General features: G+C 43.7%; 2 protein-coding genes across 2 annotated transcripts; both read left to right on the plus strand.

Annotated features, from left to right (window-relative positions):
• The first annotated feature begins 1,719 nt into the window (after nucleotides 1-1,719).
• On the plus strand, nucleotides 1,720-5,316 carry LOC102373535 (olfactory receptor 6F1-like). The gene is made up of 2 exons (XM_025195000.1): nucleotides 1,720-1,782; nucleotides 4,333-5,316. Exon 2 carries the CDS (start codon nucleotides 4,342-4,344, stop codon nucleotides 5,314-5,316), a length of 975 nt encoding a protein of 324 aa, XP_025050785.1. The 5' UTR covers nucleotides 1,720-1,782; nucleotides 4,333-4,341.
• Nucleotides 5,317-12,575: 7,259 nt separating this feature from the next.
• On the plus strand, nucleotides 12,576-14,899 carry LOC102373785 (olfactory receptor 6F1-like). The gene is made up of 2 exons (XM_014527222.1): nucleotides 12,576-12,632; nucleotides 13,916-14,899. Exon 2 carries the CDS (start codon nucleotides 13,925-13,927, stop codon nucleotides 14,897-14,899), a length of 975 nt encoding a protein of 324 aa, XP_014382708.1. The 5' UTR covers nucleotides 12,576-12,632; nucleotides 13,916-13,924.
• The last annotated feature ends 4,196 nt before the right edge of the window (nucleotides 14,900-19,095 follow it).

Raw genomic sequence — 19,095 nt, forward strand, 5'->3', positions numbered from 1 at the left:
ATACGCATGATAGAAGAAAACCGTCGGATGCAATTGAAAGCATAATTTTAGCATAGTGTAAGCTGTGCCTAGGGCAAGGATCATGCAATTTATGAAATCACTCATCAGCAACTGGAAAATGTTTTCTATGAATTGGGAAATCAAATTGAAAGATGTAGCATGAGAGACGGTGATTATGTTTAAGTCTATGTTGTATTGTGTTAAAACTTAAGGAAGTATGCTTTCAATTGCCATTGACAGTTTGCTTCTATCATGTGTACAGCCAAAGTTTTTAAAGTTGAAAAAGAACCTTATAAACACCCTGTATTACCAAAAATGTTGTTTATTAGTAAAGGAAAAGGATTCTTTCTTCCACTCTGTTCAGGGCCAGTGAGGTCTACCCTAGAGCAACGTGTTCAGCTTTGGACATTTAACTTACAGAAAGACTTGGAATAAATTAGAAAGAGCTCAGTGTAAAGCAACAAAAATTATTAGAGGCCTTGAAAATGCGACATATGAGAAAAGGTCAAAGAACTGTGATTAGTTAGCCTAGAGAAGAGAAAACAAGCTAATGATACAGATGGGAGCCAGATTTATGGCCATTATGAAATCTCCTCTGTATAACTGCACTTCAGGTATTTGAAGACAGAGAGGATTTAATAACATTTTGCAACTACCTGATGTACGGTTATAAAGGGGAGGGTGATAGATACCTCAGTGGCCACAGATTTAAGTAAAATATTAAAGACATCATTCTAACCTTGAGGTTATGCAATCTCTGTCTTTGAAAGTTTTTAAATGGAAGTTGGACAGGCACTTGTCTGGAAAAGTTTAGAAAGGGTTGATCCTGTCTTGAGTAGGAGGTTGAACAAGGTAATCCCTTGAGGTCCCTTAGGATTCAAAAGTTCTGTCTGGACTTTTTTTCCCACAGGGAAAAAAATAAACTTTTTTGAACAGCTTGGAATGAAAAGAAATGTCAAAACCATGCAATTTCCCTTAATCCATAGATTCTTTTTTTTTTTTTTGTAGCTTGCTCCATTCAAATGTGTGCTAATGCCTAAAGGAAGAGGCCTATCGTTCTGAAAGGTAGGGGTTTTCCATGAAGCTTAAGGAACGGTTGTTTCATTGATTTCTTGGGGCACAAGTCTCCTGTCAGTTTGTATGAAAACCCAAGCCATCGTTGCATGTAAGCCAGGTTTCCCTACTTGTACTTGATAGTCAGGGAAGATGCATACCTACCTTATTTTTTCCCTTTATTGGTTTCAGGCTGGTGAGTGCTGATAATAAAAGGGAAAAGGAGAACTGGTCACATAAAGGATGCAGGATCAGGGCCCTAAATATTACTGCTTGGATTCCTAAGATTTTATTTAAAAGTTTATAAGGCATTCGTCCAACTTGGCGCGTAATGGAATCTGAGTGAAAATGAGAAAGTGATGTCTGGAGAGGTACAACTTTTTTTCTGTCTTCATTATTACCCCTTTGAGGTTAGACCTTTGGTTCTGTTAACTTGATTGGTTTATTTATTGTTGTCCTTCTGAATAATTAAAAATTACCATCAAAATATTTTCCCTTCACATGGAAAGAATAAGTATTGACTCAGGAACAATTACTTTCATTTACTCCACTACAAGGGCAATGCACCGGTCGAAAAAAAACTGATGGATCTTAGCTGCCTCTTCATTAGTAGAAAAGAAATAGACTTTCTGGGAAGTGAAGGTGGACACAGCATGTTTCTTGATCTTGGTGATACTGCATGAAGAGGTGACCTCTTGGATTCCAGCTCCTAAAAGACTCGCCTTTGAGGTAAGACAGCTTTTGGCAGTTTTTTTTTAATAAAGAAAAAGGTTGAATTGCTCATCTTCACCTCTTAGTGATAGGATTGTTTGAGCCTTTCTAGCATTGAGAGAAGCATTTAGGAGCCTTTTTTTCCGTGTATGGGCAATGCCTTGTAAAACCAAGTCCTGATTGTTGATAAATCTTTCTCAGCAGCCCTGGAAAGCAAACCGAACAAGAATGGCAGTGAGCTGATATATGTGTAGTGCCTCGGTAAAGAAAATTGCGAAGAAAATGGTAGTCCTTATTACTGTGACTGGTTAAAAAGATAAATTTTCATTAAATCAAATCTTTCATTCCATCTACTTACTACAGCTTAGACAGTAATACCTCTAAGTGTTTTTGTGCATGTGTTTCTTCTAAGGGCATGACTCTTCATTGGCCTTTATTGAGTTTCATCAAATCTTCCAGTAATTGCATTATTGGAGCCTTTAAATGTTAAAAGTACTTCCATTGCATAAAAATAAATAAAATAGGTTTGTTTTCGCCTGAACAATTTAGTTTTGCTAGCAACAACATTAAAAAAAAGTGTAGAAAAAAGTGCCTTTTTTGAGAGAGAGGGAGAGAAAGACAAAGTTAAAGAGAATGAGAGAGTGGTTTAGATAGAAATAGAAATGATGTGTTCAAAGTTGCATCAAAAAGTCATCTCATCTATCCCTTTCCTCTGAGGCAGGACCAATATATCTAAATTGTCCCTGGTAGATCTTTAATTTGTTCTTAAAAACCTCCAGTGAAAGGGGTGCCAAGAGCTCCCAAGGTAAGCTGTTCTACTGCTCTACTTAGAAGTTTTGCCCTGGTACCTAAGCTACAGCTTCTTTAATACAATTAGACAAGTATTTCTTGTCCTGTCAGTAGTGGACACAGTGAACAACTGAACACTGTCATTTTTATAACAAATATTCATTTATTTGGAAACTGTTATGATATTAGAGGAACCCTGCTTTTTTTTTTTTCTAGAGAGGTTAACTCCGGCTCCTTCAAATTTCCCGCTTAGGTCATTGCTTCCAAACCTCTTAACATTAGTCTTGCCAACTTCTAGACTCTCTTAATTTTTTCTCTTTCTTAAACTCTGTTGCCCGAAACTGGACACAGTGCTTTAGCTAACAGAGTAGGATGATTGACTCCTGTATTTTATATGCACCGCTGTTGCCATTCCTGTTATTGAATCCCAGAATGAAATTTGTTGTTTTTTTTTTTACAACAAGATCACATTTGAATCATATGTTTTATGGTTCACTAAAATCGTTGTGTGCTTTCTGCTTCTGTTATTCCTTTTCTATTGATTTTTTTAATGCAACACAGAAAACAGAAATATGTTAAGTGTACATGGCAAGCTGTGAAATATGTATGCATTTCAATAATAAGTAATGAAGGAAATAGCAACAGTAAGTAATACAGAAATAAATAACAACAGTAATAATAAGTAATAATAAATAAATGATGACCAATATATTATAAAGAAGAAAAGAAAGAAAAAAGGAGGTAGGAAGAGGAAGAGACAGGAGAAAGAGAGAGAGGTGCACAAAGGCTAATAATTTAGTTACAATAATCTACAAAAAACTCTTTCCAAATGTTTTGAAGCAGTCAAGCCTGCTGAATTATCACTCTCTATAGATACTGGCATCACCATTTCATTGTACCATATTTGAACCATTAGAGAAGTCCTACTTTCCAAGATGGTAATCTAATCCTGCATGTCACTAAAAAGGCTCCCAATTCGTGTGCAATCTGGGAAGGATGTGGTTTGTCATTCCTTTTCTAAATCTGCGCGTCTCATTTTTCCTTCCTAACTCTGTTTGCCTTCTTGTAGAAAGCAAGTGTTTGACTTCCTGTGCAGGTACAGTAGTTGCTTGGTTGGAGGTAACAGCCGAGAGATTCAGTGGGCTACATTTGGTCTTTGCCCCACTGACACATTGGGATTTGCCCAGGTTTAAACAATTACATGAGTGATCTTATTTCCCCATGCAACATGCTCTGTACCCTAGTAGAGGAGGACTGAAATGTAAAATGTGCATGAGTGCAAAAAACTGCAGTTTAACAGCTATGGATGTACTGCTTAGGCTCGTACCACCTAAGGTGCAGACTTCAGGGATTTAGATACCCAAATCTATTTGAAATATCCTGAAATTAGACAACTTACATCCTGTCTGCTAGCTATGAAATCCTGACCACAGGGTAGGTCATTATCAGGTAATTATCAATAGTGGACTCCTCATTATTGTTTTCTTCCTGTTGGAGGGAGTGCTACCTACAAGAATAAAATTAAAAAAAAGAAAGAATGGTAAAGATGATAGAAGAGTGTTCCTGGATAGCTAGGTGATTTTTCAAACATGGAAAAACACAGATCACCGGTTTCTACAGAGTAAAAACATTAGGCCGCATGGGTGCTTGGGATCTCATAGCCTGTTTCAGGGTCATAAGGAGAGGTAGAAGAAGAAGGTATAATATTAAGTAGAGGGGATGACATAAATTTACTTTTATGTTTGAACCTTTTTTTGGTGTTTTTTTTCCCCCCGACAGATAAAGACCATGGCAGGCCCCAAACAAGGAAACCAAACATATGTCACAGAATTTGTCTTCCTGGGATTTGGTGAACTCCATGACTTCCAGAGCCTTCTCTTCCTGCTCTTCCTCATGATCTACATTTTGACCTTGGTAGGAAACATTGTCATTCTTGCCCTAGTTGTCACTGAGCACCGCCTTCACACCCCCATGTACTTCTTCCTGGGGAATTTATCCTTCTTGGAGATCTGCTACACCTCCACCATCCTGCCCAGGATGTTGGTTAGTTTGCTTAACAAAGAAAATGGGATTTCATTAAGCGGTTGCTTCTTTCAGTTTTATGCTTTCGGTTCCTTTGCATGTTCCGAGTGTTATCTTTTATCTGCCATGTCCTATGATCGGTTCTTAGCAATATGCAAACCACTGCATTATGGAGCTTTGATGAACAACAAGTTCTGTATCCAGCTAGCAGCATGGACTTGGGTAAGTGGATTTGTGGCGAATGCTTTTACATCATTCTTGGCATCACAGCTGACTTTCTGTGGGCCCAACAAAATTGACCATTTCTTCTGTGATTACACACCATTGCTAGTGCTGTCCTGCAGTGACACCCACACAACAGAGACAGTTATGTCCATCATTGCCACTGTGTGCACGGTGCCTCCCTTTCTGCTCACCGTGACATCCTATATTTGTATCATTGCCACCATCCTGAAAATCCCTTCTACCACCGGGAGGAAAAAAGCTTTTTCTACCTGTTCCTCACACCTTGTTGTGGTTACAATATTCTATGGGGCTTTGATGACTGTCTATCTGTTACCCAAAAATGATATATTAAAAGATGTAAACAAGTTGCTCTCTATTTTTTACACTGTCTTGACCCCTTTGTTAAATCCCCTTATATACAGCCTGAGAAATAAGGATTTTAGGGCAGCCCTGAGTAACTCAGTCAGTAAACGTGTGCCTTTACTGAGAATTCAAAGAATCCAAACTCTTTTTTAATACTGAAACAGAAGCAACAAATAAATAAAAACTCATCAGCATGATGTTTAAATGATCTGCATCATGTGTATTTCTTTCTATTTTATGACTATAATACTGATCAGTATGTAACCCTTGGCACGTGACACTACCCACGGTTGTGTCCAGATGTTTGGGATGTATCTGCCAGGTACATTTACCCCTGCTCAGCTCACCAAGGAGTGGCCAGAGGGTCCCTGAGAGGAGGGGCTCCCTTTCACAATGGAGAAATCTTTCAGACTCAAGAGTAACTATTTACAGAAATTTAATTATATACAGAAAGTAATTTCTATATGCAAGCAAATATTAAATACTATCAAAAGTTTGCAATACTCTACTTATAATACACAAAGTTGGGTTCATACAAAAAAAGGACAGTTGATAACTATTTACACTTAAGGGGTAGTCAAGATAACAAATGCTGAAACAATAACTTATGCACTATGTTAAATACTCATTGTATTAATCCCCTATACAACTAATAGCCAGGCACTCTGACTATTGCCCAATGGATGGAGGGTGGTGCAGTCCCCCATTCCTCTCATCACACACTCATGGGCTCCAGCCACCTCGGGCTGTCCCATGCAGGTCCAGGTGTCTCGCACTCTGCAGAGGCTGTGTCCACTCCAGACCCCCGGAAAATACACATTCCTCTGCACACACCTCCATGCACTCCTCTCTGCCTGTGCATGGCCTCTCCAAGCCCACAGAGCTATTACACAGTTGAGCCACAGAGGGAGAGCAAATTGCCACTGCAAACCAGGCAGCACTTCTGGGCTTACTTTTCCCTTCAGGCACCCAGGCACACTGAGCATTTGTACACGCCACAAGATTTGCCATTTACACCGCTGCATTTCTGTTTGCACGATCGGGATTTCCCACTGCTTTAAAAGTCTTTTTGGCACATTAAACTGAAGGTGCTCGGACATATTTTAGTTTGTGTCACCGCTGCTTACGTCTATGGATTTGTGTCATGCAAGCAAAACCACTCAAAGACATGTAACGAGCCTCTTTCTCCATCAGATGGTGCTTTGAACTGGCACAACACAGCAGCCCCATCTCAGGCCGGGTGCTACAAACCTCCCCTCCTCTTCCCACCAACCTGCAGTGGGGCCAGACATACGCTGCTGCCTGCAAGATACAGAGCCACCGCGCTCCAGCCTGGTTAGGACAGGATCAGCTGGGGCCCCTCTGGCAGAGCTGGGGGCCCCCTGTGCTACATCCATGTGGGTAAAATTTCCTTCTCTGGTTCATTTTCAATACGGCCGCCACTAGGTAGAACCACAGTTCCCAAAACACCGACTGGTAGCCATGTTGGGGCAGGGGGCTGTGGGTTGGGAGTTTGGGGCATCAGCAGAGCTTGCGGGGTCACGGGGCTGTGGATCAGGATTGTGTGTGTGTTCCTAGAAATCTCTCCAGTCTCTGGGTGGGACAGGGGATGGGGGCGAGGGGGAGAAAATCTCAGTCTCTCTTGAGATGGAGTTTGGCTTGAAAAAGGCAATAATTAATTTCTCTCTTTAAAATGTCTGAAACCATAGGCCATGGGATGAGGTAGACCACCTGGGCTATGGCCCAACCAACTTTTAGCATGTTAATTTATATAACCCACAAATGCGCAATTGTCATTCTGGTTAAAACTGTGTAGCTATTTCTTTAACTGCATAGCTAGCTAAATTAATGTGCTAAAAGTTGATTGGGCCATGGCCCGGGCAGCCACACAATTCCACAGCCTGTGTCTGAAGCAACTGTGACCACCTGAAACCTGAGCATGCTCCTGTCTTTGTTCAAACTAATTTGTAGGGCCGTGTGAAGCTTCAGTCCCTGATTCAATTTGGCAGAGATTCGGCCTAATTTGGTGGCTGAATCTCCCAATCTGAATTGAATCAGAGGACCCTTTAATCTCTCCAAATTGAATCAGAGAGATTCGGAAAGATTCGGCATTTTGGACATAGACATGGCTTTAAATGATTTTTCTGCATACCTCTAGGTAGCAGGTGGCTCGTGAATGTTGTGATGCTGGGGTACATGGAGTGTCTCACAGAAGCGTGGGGGGCTCACCAGCGCACTCAGCAGCAGACCCCAAAGTGGACCAGAAGCACTTCCAGTCCGCTTCTGGGTTCATCGGGGAATGCACATGGGAGGCCCCCCCGGCTCGGCGACTGGTGCCTCCTGGGTTGGGGGGAGCACCCAGGGTCCCCCTGTGGCTGATCGCTGATTCCCGAGCTGGGGGTGCGGGGAGGCCCCCTGCACATTGCCCTGTGGACCTGGAGATGGACTGAAAGTACATCCTTCTGGGTTCACCACTGAGAGGGGGGGGGGCCTTAGTCCTGTGGGATGCTCCATCTGCCCCAGCATCACAGCGTTCATGAGCCGCAGCTGGTACCTCAAGGTATGTAGAAAAAACATTTAAAGCTGTGTCTATGTCTGAATCGCTGATTCTCTGAATAAGCTTCGAATCTTCAGATTCGGATTTGGCCAAATCGAATCAGGGAGAGTGATCCGCATCAACAAATCGAATCACTGTCCCCGTTTCGGGCTGAATCCAAATCCGAATTGAATAGGGCACACCCCTACTAATTTGCATCATCACAGCCTCACAAGAGAGCTGGAAGACTTTATCAGCTAAGAACTGCCTTGCCCAGGAGGAGCTTTCCATCCACTGACTCCTCTATGAAATCCTATGAAACATGAACTTTCACTTCTACCCAGAACTTTAACAATCTTTTCTCCAATGCCGGATAAATCCCGAAAGCTTGCAATTTATTTATTTATTTTGCAAAAATCTTGGTGGCCTAATAAAAGATGTCAGTTCTACTATGAGCCGTGGTAGCTTTTAGCATGGCTTTTGTTCTGGATTACTATCTTCTGTCACATTGTTCACATGAAGAAGTTACCCTGCCTTCCTGCCAGGATTAAAAAATAAAAGCAACATTAGCACTAGGGGCATCAATGCAGTGGTTACTACTCAACTACCTTTATTTTCTTTTGAAACAGTATGACAAGCTGTGGGAAAATGCAAGGGTTTACCATCCTAACAGTATGACATTAGAGGATGACGTAGAGGCCTACATTGAATCATTTGAGAGAACGGCGATCCAAGCTGGGGTAGACCAGTTGCAATGGGCCAGTCAGCTCTGGTCCCTAGTAGTGGGCAAGGCACAGGCCGCTTATAGGGCCTTGCCACAGGAAGAGGCTTACAATTACAAAAAAGTTAAGGCAGCGATATTACAGTGGTTGGAACTCACCCTAGACCACTACCGCAGGCTGTTCCGGGCCCCCAAGAGCAAGGAAGACTGTAGGCCCCGGAACTTGATGCAGCTACTGAAAGATCTTTTGGATAAATAGATGTTACCAGGAAAGGTTGATCAAGCGGCCTTAGCTGACCAGATCCTACTGGAACAATTCGTGAAGGATCTGGATGAGAACACCCAGCTATGGGTCTGCCAACATCTTCCTTGGATGTCCACAGAAGCCTTAAGGGTTGCAGAGGCATTCGTCACCTCAGAAGGGGAACCACTATGAGAAAAGAACTACTGAAGTACAGGGGCAACTCCTAAGAGGGAGGATGAGCTCCAGCGGGGGCCTGTACGCTATAGTAGACGAGGGATCATATGTTACCAGTATGGTAAGATGGGGCACGTGTCTTGGAAATGTGCTTTAGGGGCCCCAGAGAAGTGGAGACCCACGGGAGAGGCAATAGGGGTGAAAGAGCACCATGAGGCCCATGAACAGGTTGAAGAAATGGACTGCAGCTTTGGGCGGTGCCAAGAAGTAGAGGGATGGGACCGCCCGATGGTGACACCATAGGTGGCAAGCAAACCACTACGAGCTACACTGGACACAGGCTGCTCCCAAACTCTGATACGGGCTGGGGCAATTCCCCAGAGTGTCACTGAATGGTGCCCTCTGGTCTGGATGCGCTGCACACATGGCAAAACCGAAAAATATGAAAGGGATTTTGTGAACATGAGGATTGCTGGCCACAAGGGCCAATTACGCATCAGCCTGGCCCCACAACTGGATGGTCAGATGATTGTCAGAAGGGATTGGCTGCCCCTCTATGAAGTGCCTCTATGAAGTAGTAGAAGAAGTGCCTACAGAAGAATTAAGACAGGGCAGATGGCCCCCAGGGGAAGGCTGGATAGCCGAAGAAGATTTGGATGTGACCAATGAGGAGGAGTCGTTTATCCTCAGGACAAGTGCCGAAGACATGCACTTTTGTACAGCCCAAGAGCAGGACAGTGAACTACAAAGGATCCAGGAGACGGAGGTGGCTCGGGTGGAAAAAGAGACCATACGGCCAGAGATGGATGTAAGTAACGCTTATTTTTGGATACAACAGGGTTTGTTATACCAGGTGGCAAAGTGCCCAGTCCAGGGGGAGTGGACCCAGTAGTTAGTCATCTCTGGGAGACTCCGTGAAAGGTATGGAGGTTGGCACACACCAGCCTAGTGGGGGGCCACCTCTGGGCAGACAAGACAGTGTCCAGAGTGGGGCAGTGGTTCTTTTGGCCAGGGATGAGGAACGACATCATGTGGCAATGTGAGGCCTGCCCAGAGTGCCAGAGGGCACCACCCCTGCACCATGCAGCTCACGGCCTCCATGATCTCGGTTGCTGTATGGAACTCATCCATCACCTCTTCTTGAAGGAGAACCCACCAACAGCCTGACTGATTGCACCAGTGCCCTGTGAGGGAGAGGTAGGTCTCCATCCTCCATGATCTCCAGCCCAGCTGCTCCAGATGTCTGAGGTGAAGGGTAAGGCCACCTATGGACTTTCTTGGTGCAGCTCCTCCCTCAAGTACTCCTTGCAATCCTCATACAGGGAGGGCATCACTGCCCTGCTGAAGGTGATGGGTGTGGGCATGCAGTATGATGGGGCCATGATCTCCATGAGCCACCTGAACCCTGGGTGCTCAACTAAGGAGAAAGGCTGGCCATCCAGAGCAAACATCTCCTCAGTGCTCTGGGTGAACTTCCTCACCTAGGGAACGCACCTCCCTTTCCCCCACTGGTCCAGGGTGGCCTTCCCCTGCTTCTGCAGGATGGGGGTTTGGAGTGAGATGGGGACTTCCCTTTGGGCACACTTCCACTGGTGCCAGGATGAGAAGGAGCAAGTCCAAGTGGGTGGTGACTCCTGATATGCATCAGCATCCCTGTGATGCTGAAGTGTTCCTTGCCCTTGCCCCGGTTGGTGTTGCATTGGCAGTTCAGGCAGAAAGCATACTTGGGATCATCTGCCACCTCAAAATGATCCCACATTACACTACACCCTCATTTCTGGAGTGCAGGTGCAGATCCTGTCTCATCCCCCTACTCAGCAGGCAGAGAAAACGTGTGTGTGCGTGCAATGTATCTTCTACGTGCAATATAACGTCTATTTGTAATATATTAGAAAGGTGCATCCAATCCTTTCCAAGAAGACAGACAAGCATGGAAGCTAGCCACTGCAGCCAGTCAGTACCTTTCACATGCTGTTGCTTCCAGACAGACAGCTCACAAAAGGCAGAGAAAGGCTTCACGCAGAGCCTTATATGCACGTTTCTGAAATGTTTCTCATGGTTTTATTTCATTTCAGAGATGTTTCAGAGCCTTCTGTTTCATTTTGGATTCAGTGTTTCGGGCACCAAAATGGGCTGAAACACTTCCAGAATTAAACGGCTGATGACATTTCACGCAGCCCTACTGTATGTGCTGCAGTAGGGCTGCATGAAATGTAGTAGGGCTACATTTCATGCAGCCCTACTGTATGAACCATTTTTTCCACATGGAAAAATTGTCTTTTTAAAAACTTTTTGGAACAGCTCCGAGTGAAAACAAGTTTTGAAGTACTGCAGTTTCCCATAATCCATAGATTTCTTTTTTCCAGCCTGCTCCAATCAAACGTGTGTTAATGTTGAAGGAAGAGGCCATCAGTTGTGAGAAACGGGGTCTTCCATAGAGAGAAGGGACAGTTGTTTCACTGATCTCCTGTCAGTTTGTGAAAAGCCACCTGTCTTGCATGTAAGACAGGTTTCCCTACTTGCACTTGATTGTCAGGGGAGATGTCTAACTGCCTTATATTTTCCCTTTATTGGTTTCAGGTTGGTGTGTGTTGATTGTTAACGGCAAAATGAGCAATGGTCACATAAAGAATGCAGGATCAGGGTCTTAAATAATACTGCTTGGGTTCCTAAGATTTTGTTTAACAGCTTATAAGGCCTTCACCCATCTTGCTGAGTGATGGAATCTGGGTGAAAATGAGAAAGTGATGTCTGGAGAAGTATAATATTTTCTTGCTTCATTATTACTCCTTTGAGGTTAGGTTTTTGTTCTGTTAACTTAATTGGTTTATTTCTTGTTTTCCTTCTGAGTAATTAAGAATTCCCAGGGTCACAATTGCCTTCACATGGAAGGAATAAGTATTGAATCAGGAACAGCAATCACTCTCAATTACACCACTACAAGCATAATGGTCAGGTCAAAAGAACTGGAGGCTCTTGGCTGCTTCTTTATTGTCGAAGAGAAATAGATTGAAAGGATGAGAAGTGAATGGTATCCTGGTACAGATCCCAGTCTTGGTGATGCTCCATGAAGAGGTGACCTCCTCCAGCTCCTAAAAGACTTGGCTTTACAGTAAGCCAACAGTTTGCATTCTTTTTTTAATAAAGAAAAGGGTGAAATTGCTTATCTTGACTATTAGTGATTGGATGGCATGAACCTTTCTAGGCATTGAGAGGAGAAGCATTTTGGAGCCTTTTTTTTTTTTTCTGTGCATCTTCAATGCCTAATACAACACAGTTCCAATTGCTGATAAATCCTTCTCAGCAGCCCTGTAAAATCAGCCAAAACAGTAATGGCAGTGGCAATGAGTTGATATATATGTAGTCCCTTGATAAAGGAAATTGTTTTGAAAATGGTATATGTTATTACTATGATTAGTCAAAAAGGAAATGTCTCTATGATAATAGGAATAGTGATGAACATTTTAAAAATGTTAAAACTATTCCCATTGCAGTGTTTCATACAGAGTAATTATAACAGCATTTTCCATGACCTATTTAATTTTTTTAGGAATACAGTAAAGTGTAGAAAAAAACCCACTTTTTTTCTGAGAGGGAGAGAGAAAAAGACACAGTGAAAGAGAATAAGAGTGAATGCTTTAGATTGATAAATCATTTCTATGATTTCTAAGTTGCATCAAAAAGTCATCTCATCTATCCCTTTCCTCTGATGCAGGAGCAGGACCTGGATTGTCCATGGTAGATTTTTTTTTTCTTAAAAACCTCCAGTGAAAGGGGTGCCAAGAGCTCCCTAGGTAAATTATTCCACTGCTTAACTTATAAGTGTTGTCATTACATCTAAACTACAGCTTCTTTAATACAACTAGGAAAGTATTTTTTTGACCTATCAGTAGGTCAACCTATCGATCTTTGACTCTTGCATTCTTTGTGTCTCACTATAAGCTTTGTATACTTTTCTGGTTTCTGTGATTCCTTGTCTACTGATTTTTTTGGTAATGCAACACACAAATCAGAACTATGTATATGTGAACTGTACATGGCTAGCTGTGAAGTCTTTCAATAATAAGTAATAAAGGAAATATGAAACCAGAAATAATATATACATAAGAATAAATGAGAAACAATAAGTAATAAAGAGGAAAGGAAAGAAAAAGACTGCTGAACACAACTCTCTCCATGGATGCTGGCATGAGCATTTTATTGTACCAGATCTTGACTGTTGGAGATGTCCTACTTTCCAAGGCAGTAATATAATCCTGCACATCACTAAGAACATGTGCAATCTGGGAAAGACACAGTTTTGTCATTCCTTTTTTAAGTCTGTGTCCCATTTTTCCTTCCTAACTGTGTTTGCCTTCTTGTTGAAAGCAATCTCTCTCTCTCTCTCTCTGTCAGGTACAGCAGTCACTTGGCTACAGGTAATAGCTGAGAGATTCATTGTGCTACATGTGGTTTTTGCCCCATTGACAATCACATTGTGATTTGCCCAGATTGAAATGCTTACATGAGTGATCTTATTTTCCCCTTGCAACATGCTCTGTAGGCTAACCAGGACTGAAGTGTAAAATGTGCATGAGCGCTAAAAATTGCAGTTTAACAGCTATGGATGCACTATTTGGGCATGTACAGCCTAAGGCACATAGACTTTAGGGATTTAGATATCTAAATCTGTCAGAACGACCCTGAAAGCTGACATCTTAAATCCTGTCGGCTAGCTATGAGATCCCAACTGCAAAGCAGGTCGTTGTCAGTAGTGGACTCCTCAATATTGGTTTGTTCCTGTTGGAAGGCATGCAGCCTGCAAGAAAACAACAGAAGAAAGAATGGTACAGATGATAGCAGTGAGTTTCTGGATAGCGGGATGACTTTTCAAAAGTTTCCTAGTGGGGAAAAAAAAAATAGCTCAGTGCTTTGTACAGAGCAAAAACAACAGGTCACTTGGGTTGTTGGTCTGAGATCTCACACAGTGTTTAAGGGTCGTAATAAGAGGTGGAATTAATAAGTATAATATGAAGTAGAAGGGATGGCATAATTTTTCTTTTACGTTTCAACTTTTTTTTCCCCTCTTTGCTGACAGATATAGACCATGGCAGGCCTAGAACAAGGAAACCAAACTTTGATTACAGAATTTGTCTTCCGGGGATTTGGTGATGTCTATGACCTCCAGACCCTTCTCTTCCTGCTCTTCCTCATGATCTACATTTTGACCTTGGTAGGAAACGCTGTCATTCTTGCCCTAGTTGTCACTGAGCACTGCCTTCGCACCCCCATGTATTTCTTCCTGGGGAATTTATCCTTCTTGGAGATCTGCTACACCTCTACCATCCTGCCCAGGATGTTGGCTAGTTTGCTTAACAAAGAAAATGGGATTTCATTAAATGGTTGCTTCTTTCAGTTTTATGCTTTTGGTTCCTTTGCATGTTCCGAGTGTTATCTTTTATCTGCCATGTCCTATGATCGGTTCTTAGCAATATGCAAACCACTGCATTATGGAGGCTTGATGAACAGCAAGGTCTGTATCCAGCTAGCAGCATGGCCTTGGGTAATTGGATTTGTAGCTAATGCCTTCACATCATTCTTGGCATCACAGCTGACTTTCTGTGGGTCCAACAAAATAGACCATTTCTTCTGTGATTACACACCATTGCTAGTGCTGTCCTGCAGCGAAACCCACACAACAGAGACAGCTATGTCTATCGTTGCCACCGTGTGCACGGTGCCTCCCTTTCTGCTCACCGTGACATCCTATATTTGTATCATTGCCACCATCCTGAAAATCCCTTCTACCACAGGGAGAAAAAAAGCCTTTTCCACCTGCTCCTCGCACCTTATTGTAGTTATAATGTTCTATGGGGCTTTGATGACTGTCTATTTGTTACCCAAAAATGATGTATTAAAAGATCTAAACAAGCTATTCTCTCTTTTTTACACTGTCTTGACCCCTTTGTTAAATCCCCTTATATACAGCCTGAGAAATAAGGATTTTAGGGTGGCCCTGAGTAAATCAGTCAATAAGCATATGCCTCTACTGAGGGTTCAAATAATCCGAACTCTTTTTTAACATTGGAATAGAATTAATCAATAAATAAAATTCATAAGCAAAATGTTTAAGTTATCTGTACTATTTTGCAAGGATCATGTTTATTTCTTTGTATTTTATGACTATAATACTGATCAGTAAAGGGTTATATTCTGTGACTGATCATCTAATGCATATGATGGCACAGTTACCTTTTAATTCATTCTAGCCACATGTTGTTAAATGAACAGTTCAGGACTGCAGATCTTCAAAGTCCACCCTTTACCATACTGGACGCTCGCACCTTGCCTCTACTCTGCATTAACGTGTACTCTGGGTGGGAAAGTGGAAGAAAAGGGCTTTGTTCTCATTAAGGGTTGAACCATGGAGAATATGAAAAATCATGGAGTAAATCCTCAAGGAATCCATTTGTAAGCCCTTGGAGGAGAAAAAGGTGATTAGGAACAGTTGGTATGGATTCTCCAGGAGCAAATCTTGCCTGACCAACCTGATTGCCTTCTATGATGAGATGACTGGCTCTGTGGATGCAGGGAGACAAGTGGATGTGATATACCTTGCCTTTAGCAATAGTTTTGTATGGTCTCCCACAACATTCTCACAGGCAAGCTAAGGCAGTATGGGCTGGATGAATGGACTGTAAGATAGGTAGAAAACTGGCTGGAGCATCAGGCTCTGAGAGTAGTAATCAATGGCTCAATGTTTAATTGTTAGCTGGTATCAGGTGGAGTGCCCCAGGGGTCGGTCCTGGGGCCGGTTTTGTTCAATGTCTTCATGAATGACCTGGAAGATTGTATACAGTGCACCCTCAGCAAGTTTTCAGATGACACCAAGTTGTTGGGAGTAGTAGATACACTGGAGGGTAGGGATAGGATTCAGAGTGACCTAAAGAAATTGGAGGATTGAGCCAAAAGAAATATCATAAGGTTCAACAAGGACAAGTGCAAAGTCCTGCACTTAGGATGGAAAAATCACATGCACTGGTGCAGGCTGGGGACTGACTGACTGACTGGGCACCAGCTCTGCAGAAAATGACCTGGGAGTTACAGTGGACAATAAGCTGAATATGAGCCAGCAGTATACCTTTGGTGCCAAGAAGACTAATGGCATTCTGGGTTGCACTGGTAGGTCTGTTGCCAGCAGATCAAGGGAAGCAATTATTCCCCTCTATTCAGCACTGGTGAGGCCACATCTGGAGTACTGTGTTCAGTTTTGTGCCCCCAACTGCAGAAAGGAGGTGGATAAATTGGAGAGAGTCCAGTGGAGGGCAACAAAAATGGTGAGAGGACTGGGGCATATGACTTATGAGGAGAGAATGAGGGAATTGGTCTTATTAATTCTAGAGAATAGGAGACTAAGAGGGGATTTAAGAGCAGTCTTCAGCTATCTGAAGTGGAGCTAGAAAGAGTGGAGTTAGAATGGGTGGAGCTAGAAAGGGTGGAAGTAGACTGTTCTCAGTGGAGGCAGATGACAGAATGAGGATCAATGGTCTCAAGTTGCAACAAATAAAGTTTAGGTTAGATATGAGGAAGAATTTTATCACTTGGAGGGCAGTAAAATACTGGAACGGGTTACCCAGAGAGGTGGTGGAATCTCCATCCTTTGAGGTTTTCAATACCCAGCTAGATAAACTTAGACTGGGATGATCTAGTTGGGTATCCTCCTGCCTTGAGCAGGGGGTTGGACTAGATAACTTCTTGAGGTCCCTTCCAACCCTAAATTTCTCTGATTCTATGAAAAAAGGAAGTGCTCCTTGTTAGCAGGGGGAATGAACAGAGAAAGTTGGGGTTCAGGTTTCAGAGCACTGACCAAGACCCAGAGAGTCCCCTGAGAAGGTGAAGCATCAGGGAGGGGAGTTTTGCATGGAAGCTTGTTCCAGGATTAGACTGTAGGAGGAGTCCTGTAATTGCTATTTCTTTATCAATGTGGACTGGAACCCATAGAAGCTTTACATTGAGAAGGGGATGAAGTGAAAGGAGAAAGTCTACAAGTCTGGGGCTTTGTTACACAGCAATTTTAGGCTGCTCAGGGAGCTCTTAAAACTGATATGGCCCACACATTAAAATGTGAATGTTAGCGTTAAGCGCCATTCAGTTGTTTTAAAGTTTTGCCACTCCAGGGTTGGTCTATCTGTGATGTGCATTGCCCAGCTGTTACATAAATGTGTAGCCTTTCCCCAGAGATAAGGCAATCAAGTTACAGTCCTTGAGCATAAGGCCTGTGCAAAGAGGGAAGTATTCGATTCGGATTTGGATTCAGCCAATTCAGAGGCCATTGATTTGATTTGGAGATTCGTATCACTGTTCTGAATCGATTTGGCCAAATTGGACTCGACTCCAGTTTGGAGAGATTCGGAGATTCAGCCATAGAGTATAAGGGGAAACAATGAAATACCTATAACTTTGTCATTTTTTGGCTGATTGGATTAAAGCATCCCAGGGTGCTGTCCCCTTCTCAGGGCTTGGAGCCTGCCAAGTTTCAAAGAGATAGATGCAGGGGTTTCTGGGAAACTGCACCTCAAGCTGCTGACAAGCAAAACTCATGTCAAGTGTGTGTGTTAAGCCACAGTGGGGTGAAAACTGCAGGGATGGTAGTGCTTCCTGGGGCCACAAAGCTTGCCAAGATTCAAGGAGATAGATACAGGGGTTTCTGGGAAGCTGTACCTCAAACTGCAAAACTCATGCAAACACAAGCAAAACTCATGTCAAGTGTGTGTGTTAAGCCACAGTGGGGTGAAAACTGCAGGGATGGTAGTGCTTCCTGGGGCCACAAAGCTTGCCAAGTTTCAAGGACATAAGTGCAGGGTTTTCTGGGAAACTGCACCTCAAGCTGCTGACAAGCAAAACTCATGTCACATGCATGTGTGTTAAGGCACAGCAGAGTGAAAACTGCAGGCATGCTAGCCCCTGCTGAGGCGAAAAAGCCTGCCAGGTTTCAAGGAGATAGGTGCAGGGGTTTCTGGGACCCAGTACCTCAGGCTGCTGACAGGCAAAACTTGTGACATGGGTGTGTGACAGTGTGTGTGTGTTAAGGTGCACCCTCACTGGTACTGGGGCCTCTACACAACATGGTAGTGTGCCCCAATGAGCTCTCCTCGTCCCCTACAGCCTCGTCTCAGTCCACAACTTTAAAAAGCAACAGGTAAGCACAGCAGTGCACTGCAGCACAGTCGCATCAGCAGCTACTCAAGCAGCCAAACTGTCACAGAGCCTTTTTTTTCCTTTCCTTCAGGAGCTTCTTCTCCAGCAGCTGCCAGAGCACTTCCTTCCAGTCCCAGCCCTGGGGCTTAGATGTACCCAGGGCCCTGCATCATTCCCATAAACTGACTGAGGACACTGCACACACACACACACACACACACATATTTACAAACCACTTTTCAGAGCCAGGGGAGTGCAGTGTTAGTTGTCATGCCCAGAACTTGGGGCCTCCTCCTTCCCCATAGCCCCAGCTCATACCTCCAAGTTCATCCTGGCACGGAAGCTCAGAAGGCACATGTTCTTCCCCTGCTAGCTGGTGATGCAGTGAGTGCCCCCTCCAGCTCTGAGCGTGGGGCAGTATGTGGTGTAAAAAAATAATACAGAAATAGGTGCAGACAGAGTGAGGAGGGTGGCACTCAGTCCATCTGCAGGTGGAGCTTGGGGAACCCCAGCAGTGGGAGGCTCACCTTAAGGAATAACAGCTGCTCCACCAAACCAGGATACAAGCAGGTGCGGTGGGGTGTCACAACATCCCCAGGAATCATAAATTCATAGAAGTCGGGTCGGAAGGGACCTTGTAGATCTTCAAGTCCGACCCCCTGCCTGGGCAGGAGGAAAACTGGGCTCAAATGGCCCCAGTCAGGTAGGCATCAAGCCTCTTCTTAAAGACTCCCAGGGTAGGAGCCAGCACCACTTCCCTTGGAAGTTGGTTCCAGATCCTAGCTGCCCTGACTGTGAAGTAGTTCTTACGGATGTCTAATCTAAACCTACTCTCCAACAACTTGTGGCTGTTATTCCTTGTTATCCCGGGGGGCACTAGGGGAAACAAGGTCTCCCCCAAACCCTTCTGGTCCCCCCTAGTGAGTTTATAGACGGTCACCAGGTCCCCCCTCAGCCTTCTCTTGTGGAGGCTGAACAGGTTCAGGTCCCGTAGCCTCTCATAGATTCATAGATGTTAGGGTCGGAAGGGACCTCTATAGATCATCGAGTCCGACCCCCTGCATAAGCAGGAAAGAGGGC

The sequence above is a fragment of the Alligator sinensis genome, unplaced genomic scaffold (assembly GCF_000455745.1).
Source record: "Alligator sinensis unplaced genomic scaffold, ASM45574v1 scaffold2034_1, whole genome shotgun sequence".
NCBI lineage: Eukaryota > Metazoa > Chordata > Crocodylia > Alligatoridae > Alligator > Alligator sinensis.